The sequence below is a fragment of the Halichoeres trimaculatus genome, unplaced genomic scaffold (genome assembly GCF_033239565.1).
Source record: "Halichoeres trimaculatus isolate MK-OKI-2021-1 unplaced genomic scaffold, fHalTri1.1 fHalTri1_scaffold_8, whole genome shotgun sequence".
Taxonomy (NCBI): Eukaryota; Metazoa; Chordata; class Actinopteri; order Labriformes; family Labridae; genus Halichoeres; species Halichoeres trimaculatus.
The window spans coordinates 23,793,142-23,801,578 of NW_027437186.1; the positions used below are offsets into that span (position 1 = coordinate 23,793,142).

The window sequence follows — 8,437 nt, forward strand, 5'->3', positions numbered from 1 at the left end:
GTTCTGGGGTTTAGCTGTCTGTTCTCTGTTTACACACTCAAACATGAGCTTAATATGATGGTGAATCACGTTAAGATGTAAAAACTTTTGCATTAATGACATATAATTCAATATTACATTACAACAAGAAAAACTGACTTCATGATTTTGTACGTTGTAATAATGTGAAAATATAGTTTGTGAATGATGTGAATATCATTTTGTTTTTAGACATATTTTTAAAGATGTTTATTCTAATCACACACACACACACACACACACACACACACATATATATATATATATATATATATATATATATATATATATATATATATATATATATATATAAAATATAATATATATATATATATATATATATATATATATATATATATATATATATATATATATATATATATATATATATATATATATATATATATATATATATGTGCAGATGTTTATGATTAAGATGTAACATTTTATGTTTTTCATACATGCTCAGGTAAACCACAACCACCAGCTTTAGATCCAGAAATTAAAAACCCTGGCACATTACAACTGAGCACTGAATATACACTACATTGTTTTATAATGATCTGTTTTAGGTTTTTATTTAGGACAGAAAGATGCCTTTTGTTTTTTTTTAATATCCTTTTTTGTGATGCTGAATTTTTGTATATAGGCACTTTTTCCTTGGAAATAAAAAAAAAGTGTAAGGTGTAAGTTACCAGTCAAAGAAAACCTGTTAAAAAAAATCAAAGGCACTTTCCTTTGACCAGTTAAAGTGAGTCTGTTTTCGTGGCATGGTCATGCTGACCTTTAAAACACACTTCTTTGTGGTTTGACATGGCTTGTCACTGGAACATAGAAGTGTGTTTTTAAGGTCAACATGACAGTACCATGAATAAAAAATATATTTAATATGGAAAAGAAAGTGCTTTTGAATTTTTCTGATTTTTCTATGACTTTATTTGCAGAATATACAGACAGGAAGAGGCATAGTTGTAAGATTTGATTTGAATTATAAATTGAGAAATTAAAAATGTATGTTTTGGCTCATTTAGTGAGGTTACTGGTAAATTGTCTAAGTTACTCAGAAGTACATACAGAGTAATCCCTCACCAGAAAGTTCACTGACCTGTAGTTCACAGCAGCCGTTTGGGAATAACGGGTAAACAGACTTTTCTCCCTTGATCTGTTAATTACACATCTGAAGCATGGAGACGCTATTAACTGAGCTCCTGGTCTAGAAAAAAAAAAAAAAAATTACACAGATAGCCCTGCGATTGACTGGCGACCAGTCCAGGGTGTACCCCGCCTCTCACCCAATGACAGCTGGGATAGGCTCCAGCCACCTGGGACTCTGAACAGGATAAGCGGTATAGAAAGTAAATGAATGAATGAATGAATTACACAGATACAAATGTTTTATTCCAGCAATCAAAAATAGTAACAAAACAAAAATAAACTCTTAGATACAATGTACATTGTATTAGTCTTTCCTCACAGAGAATCTAGTTACTGTACCTACTCTACAGAAAAATACTGTACAGAACTCTGCTAGCATTAATTTTACAAATGAAAAAAGGAATCAGGATTTGAACAGGATCAGTTGTAAGTAACAGGTTTTCATAAATACTGAAACGGAGCCACAGTGACAAAAAGGACTGCAGACTACATGACTGATGAATATTGAGAGATCTATTGCAAGCGGTCATGACTTATTCATTGAGTGTTTGATCCAAATGAAATTTCAGCAATAAACTACAGGTGATGAAGAAAACTGTAAAAATTAACCTGGTTGTATTTTTTTCTAACATCAGAGGTTTTTTGTTCGTTTCAGCTCTAAAGCGTTGGGTTGGTGATCTTTCCCAGCAGGAGAATGGCGTTAGACTCTCCCTCTACGACAGAGAAGAAGAAGGGCCGATTGATGGACAGTGTAAGAGGGACTCCTGCTGCCTGAACCACGTCCAGAGGTTCAGCTTCATCCTCCAACATCTCAAACGTAACTTTCTGGACCGCCTGAGAGGAGGTAAAGAGGTCTATGATTGATGTGCATTAATGCAGTGACTGTTTGGTGTTAGAATATGAACCAATGAGCACTCACCTTGTTTATAGTGAAGGGATTAGCGTTGCTGAGTTGGCTGAACTCAGCCTGGGACCCCAAAAGTTTGGCCTCAACTTCTGCATCAACATTGGCCAGAAGATTGTGCATGTCAGTCACTGAAGACACGGAGAACTTTGGGAGTGTGAGCTCCAACAGACTGAGGGAATATAAAGAAAGAATAATACTTCTAAATTTCTTAAACCAAAATGTGATATTTGAGGATGTTGGCTGCTAAAACTTTGACAGCTTATCCACAGGTCATAGTGTTGTAAGACAAATCAAGTCTTAAATGTAAGCACAGGTTTGTATTTAGGACTTTAAATGAAATTAAACCCACCCTTCCTGGAGGTTCTGATGCCAGTCAGACATGACGTCAGTGCGTAGCTTTGACTCTATGTCATGAACGTTAACACCTTCATGAGGCAAGACGAGCATCATGTAGGACCGCTTACTCAGGGACAGCTTCACAACGGTGCATCGACGAACCTTTCCAGAAGCAAAGAAATATTTAGCATTCAAGTACACTGATTCCAGGTTTTAAAATTATAAAAGTTTCTGAACAAAGATTTACCTTATCATTCAGGTAGTAGTACCGACCCGTGTGGGTCATCAGTGGAGCCATCACTGTGGTTGTTTCATCCACATGAAACTCCTGCATTGAGGTTCTCTCTGGTTGGAAAGCTGTCCTCCAGTTGCCTTGACAGACACAACAAAAGTGCACAATGAGCTCCTGCATTAGATAATATGACGACTATTTCCTGCGAGGTTTCACTTCAGTATGTCACAGAGTGGGTCCACTGGCAATGGCAAGATCAAAAAAGGACATAGAAAATAGAGGAAGATACTAACCTTGGAAGTTAAAGGAAGTAAGGAACAGAAGGTCACTGCCGGAGCTCAGATCACTGAAAATGTCTTTCACCTTCCCATCTGATGTCTTCTCCACAAAGCTATTCACCAACTTCTCTGCCTCATGAGGTTCAGAGAAGTCTACGCTACGGATGAATGATGTGTCTGAGAAGTCCTGTGTGCCCTCAATAAAGTCCTCAGAAAGTTGAGCACCGTGGCGAGACAAGGCCCAGACTTGGGTTGTGATTTCATCCTTGGGGCCATCATCCACCAAAGAGTTGATGCTTTGCAGGGTCTTGAGGACCCAGTGTCCATTTACTAAGGACACGCAGTCCTCTGGGTCAGTGCCCCTTTTCAGACCCAGGAGACTCTGGAGGGAAAAGAAGTAAATTAAGAAAACAGCTACTTCATTGACTTGAACAAGAGGACTTGAAGGCTGAGTCACTACAGTTGATATGCAGAAGTAAAAACGGCAGATGAAATGTGATCTTGCTACCAAAAACAGAACATTTTAACATATTTAATTTGATGTAAAGACCTGGTAATTGCTTGCTGTCCTCTTGGAGACTCCCAGGTAGAAGGTGGCGAGGGATCCGTAGGTGTTGACAGGTGAGAGGAGAGTATTGATGCTTTGCTGTTTGCCGCTAAGAGCCTGGTACATCCTCAGACCCAGAGTGTTTGAAAGCTCAGCGAGAACCGCCGTCCTCACTGTGACATTCTGCTTTTGTGCGTCCACTTTCAAATGGTCCCTGCTGTCTGGTGTTAGGACTCCAATATCAAGGGGGGCCACTGGCAGTGTCTTTAGAGGCTTGGATGTCTGGGTATGAAGGGTCTCACAAGTGACGTTTTCAGCGGCAAAGAGGTTGAAGGGATGGATGTAGACACGGTTTGCTTTGCTCCCCGAGAAGTGGAAACAAAGTAGGACAGCGAGAAGCGACGGTCGCAGATTCTTCATCTTCACTTCTGTTTGTTGACTCTTTCTGTGGAGGCAGGCAGATATTTTAAGTTTCTGATGATTACAGAGAAAACTCCCAGAGCACTTTGAACTGGGCTGACTGTTGAATGGTACATTTGTCAGAAATCTGGCTGGATCTGGTTTTCTGACTCTGACAGGATTGGCTGGCAGGAACATTGGCGTGTCAGTGATGGATTGATTGTTCTTTGTGTGTCTTTTCTCTTTTTGGTTGGTGAATGAGAGCAGGTCTCAGCCTTTGCAAGAGAGGTCGCATAGATAATGAAGATACATCTACGTCATGCGTGCAAGTTTGCAAGAGTTTGCACAAAAACAGAATGGATCGTACATTTGGATGTTGTTTATTTGGGTCAGTGTGAATTGGGGATGCACATTAAAGGTGCCTTGGTCTTTAAATTGGGACCAAATTGTTCCCTTTGGATGATACTTGTGATTAAGTTGGCTCCGTAATATGAGAATATTAAAAGAACTATTTTTCCCTTTGATGGAGCTCCAGAGGATTGCTGAGTTAACTGTTTTTGTTGTTGTTTCTCTCATTTAATTGTCTCCAAAGTTTGTATGAAAATGCTCTTGTGCAAAAGTTGGACTCTATCTGCTGAGACAATCATGCAGAAAAAGGACTGATGGACTCTAGGAGGCGGTTAGCAAACATTAGATTTTTCTCTGTTTGGACATGTACCACAGGACATGGCCTTGGTCTGTTATCAACAAAACCAGTGCACTCAAATGTTCTTAAACACAATTAAGCAACCTTTGTACCTTTTGACTCAATGACACTATTTTTTGGCTATTCTAATTATTCTCTTTGATGAGGTTAATCATCTTAACTTTAAGTCTTAATTTACAGATATAACTTGTAATTTTGATTTTAAGGAAGAAAATATCTGACTAAAAAAGACAGTTTTGATAAGACATTTAAAACATCATTTGATGGTTTTGCAGAATGTATTGGATTTTTTTTTTTTTTTAATATTACTATAACTCTGATATCTTTCCTTATTTCTGACACAGATTCAAGAGGAATAAGAGAAGGAATAAAGCTTGGATTTTTCTCTTACTGTGTGTGTTTCCTGCTGCTGCTGCTGTTGAGAGAGATCCTGAATGAGGTCCTGGTTCCCTTGCTCCCTAATTTAACCCAGCCGGCTGTCCAGCCGGTGCTCCCACTCTGTTACTGATTAACCAAAGTTGCACTGAGTCAGGGGCTCTGCTGTGGTGACTCACAGCCTGCTTTGTGCGGACGTGCTTCTGCTAGAGATAAATAGGTCTGACACAGAGAAGAAAGAGACCACCCAATGTCCCCTCCACATGTTGACTTTAGGGGTGATGATGCAAACGCATCCTGGAAGGGGTGAAAGGAGAGCTCATAGCACAAAGAAGGGGTGGGAAGCATAGGGACAGCCGGGCTATTTTGTGTTTGAGAATGACTCACTGAAATGTCACCATAATATGCCGATGGTTATTTGTGAAGAGGGGAGAGTAAATAAACAAGTCAAACAGTCTGATTTTTGTGTATGGTAAATTAAACTGACAGATGAGTGACACAAGTCAATGTTTAAATAATCCACATTTTACATATTTAAAGTTTCAAGGTTGACAGTCTTGACTATGATGAATCTTAAATCACGCTGCTGTTTGCTATGTCCATTAAATGACATCTGTTATTGCTAAAAATTCACAGTGTTCACAGTGTTGTTTGAATCAGCTCAAACAATTTTGTAAGAAAAACCAGACAAGCTATTGAATCAAGTGAATTTGCTAATTTGAAGAAAAGAGAAAATATCCAAAGAAGTATTTGAAAACCACTGATAATAATTCAGTCTTCTTTCAAACAGGTTTAAAGAAACCAAAAGACATTTGCAGTTTTCAAAACAAACAGCTACTGTTAGGTCGTCTAACGACGTTTCTACTTACTGCAATTGTTCATGCACTTTATTTCCTCTTTTTACTGTCAAAATGTGTGACCAGTGGATTTAATGACTTTGGAAAAGAGCAAACATGTTTCAGGTGTTCTATAGAGGCATGCACACAAGTTTATTGAACTGCGTGGTTTGTATTTTCCGCTATATCCTTGAACGTAATGAGGAAGATCCTCCACACACACCTGGTTCAACAGGGCAGAGTACATAGAATTTTCCCACCAGGAAATGAAACGTGTGTCATGTTACTGTTTGACAAGCTTATGATTGTATGTGTCATAAACAGTGTTCTATAATAACAATAAATTATGTGAAGTGAGCAGATGTAAGATTGAGCACAGAGCTAATAATGGAAAACTGCTACAATTATAAACATTTCTGAAGAGAAATTTAATTTAAAAAAAAGATAAATATAATACAGTTATAATAAAAAATGGCACTTTCTGAATTAGAAAATAAACCTAGAACAATTCAGGGTTATGTTTCAACTACCCCATAGATAGCATGTTAATAAAACATTAGAAAAACAAAACAAAACAAAAAGAAACAGAAAAGAATGTACTCAATTGAAAAAATTATTATTATTTTTTTAAAAAGTCCATCAGCCTGGTTATCATTCTTCTGTCAGCCTCCACCTCCAAAGGAAAAACGCAAACAGTTTTGTGTCAATGGCCAACAATTGAAACGTAAAAAGTAATGACAGGCTCCAAATACAAAGATAACCAATAAGATCAGAAATATCACACCAAAAAAAACAACAACAACAAAGAGAGAGTTGGTGCAACTAACTTTATTATTTGTGCTTATTATTATTAGCACAAATATTAATATGATTCATCAAATGTTTCTTGGAAAGAAAAAGTCTCATATTTTAAGACCGGAGGTTGCTGCTTGCCCTGAACAGGATGGGGGGGGGGGGGGGGGGGGGGGGGGGGGGGGGGCACATTTAACAGTTAATAAACAAAATTATTGGACATATTGGACACTATCATCTATTTTCTGTATAATTTCCTTCAACTAAGTTATGCATACTTTTAAATCTCTGTGAAGCACTTAGAGCTGCAATTTATTTGTATGAGATTAAATAAAAGCTAATTGATTGATTGATTACATGACTAAAACTACCAACCTTACATATAAGATTAATATCACACTACAACTGCAAAGATATGCAAGGAACAAATTACAAAAGATTAGCATGTCCAAAGCTCTGTCAGGAGTTCACAAATGCTCTGAGCTAAATCTATGTCTATCTGCTGACGTGCTCACAGTAAAAATGATGTGGTGTAGAAGTGTAGGAGTTTCAGTATAAACTACTTTCAACATACCGGTAGTTTGGCAGGTAAACAGGTTAGCATTTGTGAGTTAGCAGTGAACTAAGATTTTATCTGAGGCTGTTTAGCTTAGGTTAACTAATTAAAATGTTAATGCTACATGCCCTGTGTCAAGGCTTTCCAATCAAGAGCTTCAGGTGGTGCTGCTGTAGAAAAAAGCTCACTGAATGTTGTATCATTGTTCAAAACAAGCTCACTGCCACTGCTGATTATTTGTCTAAATTAAAGACAATACAATTATTTTGTCATTTGAAAGCTAATAATCATTATTCATACATACAGTCATAGAAAATAATATTAGACCACCCTTGTTTTCTTCAATATCCTGTTCATTTTAATGCCTGGCTTAACTTAAGGTATACATTGTATAAGCATATTAATGACAAAATTAGCTTATAGAAGTTCAGTTTAAAGGCTGATACCTCACCACTTTCCATGGTTTTCTTGATAATAACCAAAATCACTTAGGTTCCTCCATTAAAAGCTATGGGATTGTACTGACAAAAACGGTGCTTTCAGGCTGTGCATGTTTTTTATGTCTGTTTTAGTCACATAACACACACAGGAGTTGTTACTTGATTGTAAAACCAATGTTTTTGATGACTGCAATCATGCATTTTGGCATGCTCTCCACCAGTTTTTGACACTGTCCTGCTGTCACAGCAGCCCATTCTTGTTGCAAAAATTCAAACAGATCCGGGTTTATTGGGGGCTTGTGGTTCTCCATTTTGCATTTGAAGATGTTCCACTGCTTTTCAGTTGGATTTAGATCTGGTGATTGAGCTGGCCAAGGCATGTTTTGAATGTTCTGGTTCTCCATCCAGGCTTTAACTGACCTTGACAAGGGGCATTGTCTTGTTGAAAAATCCAGTCATTGAAGGCAGGAAAGAGTTTTACAGCTGATGGAAGACTTTGTTTTTAAGAGTAGCCCTGTAGCCCTGGTTCATCTGCCCTGTTCCCCCATACTGAAATGACCTCAGGTCATCACTGATTCACCCCTATATTTTACTATAGGCAAGACATTCTGGTTTGTAGGCTTCTCCAGGCCTCCTCCTAACCAGTAAGTTAGCTGGAGTGGGTACCAACCCAAAATGTGATTAATCGCCAAGAGAACCTTTGCCCAATCATCAACAGTCCTGTCCTTGTGATCCCTAGCAAAGAGCAACCAGGTCTCCCTCTGCCCTCATTGATGAAGGGATACTTTTGTGCCCTGTGTGTCTTCAGTTCAGTTTTAAGAAGTCGGTTTCTAACTGTCGTGGCGGAACAAATGACATTT

At 38.0% G+C, this 8,437-nt stretch overlaps 1 protein-coding gene across 1 annotated transcript; it reads right to left on the reverse strand.

Annotated features, from left to right (window-relative positions):
* Positions 1-1,600: 1,600 nt before the first annotated feature.
* Positions 1,601-5,051, reverse strand: agt (angiotensinogen). Its single transcript, XM_074676295.1, has 7 exons — positions 4,970-5,051; positions 3,477-3,918; positions 2,942-3,308; positions 2,664-2,788; positions 2,430-2,578; positions 2,093-2,249; positions 1,601-2,007 (listed from the first exon to the last, which is right to left on the reverse strand). The coding sequence occupies exons 2-7, from the start codon at positions 3,891-3,893 to the stop codon at positions 1,831-1,833; spliced, it is 1,392 nt and encodes a 463-aa protein (XP_074532396.1). The 5' UTR covers positions 3,894-3,918; positions 4,970-5,051; the 3' UTR covers positions 1,601-1,830.
* Positions 5,052-8,437: the final 3,386 nt, after the last annotated feature.

Excerpts from the sequence above, each read along its gene's own strand:
- agt (XM_074676295.1), bottom strand. The coding sequence starts at position 3,893 with ATGAAGAATCTGCGACCGTCGCTTCTCGCTGTCCTACTTTGTTTCCAC. Across the intron at positions 3,309-3,476 it reads GGACAGCAAGCAATTACCAG|AGTCTCCTGGGTCTGAAAAG; the intron begins GTCTTTACATCA and ends TTTTCCCTCCAG. Across the intron at positions 2,789-2,941 it reads TACTTCCTTTAACTTCCAAG|GCAACTGGAGGACAGCTTTC; the intron begins GTTAGTATCTTC and ends GTGTCTGTCAAG.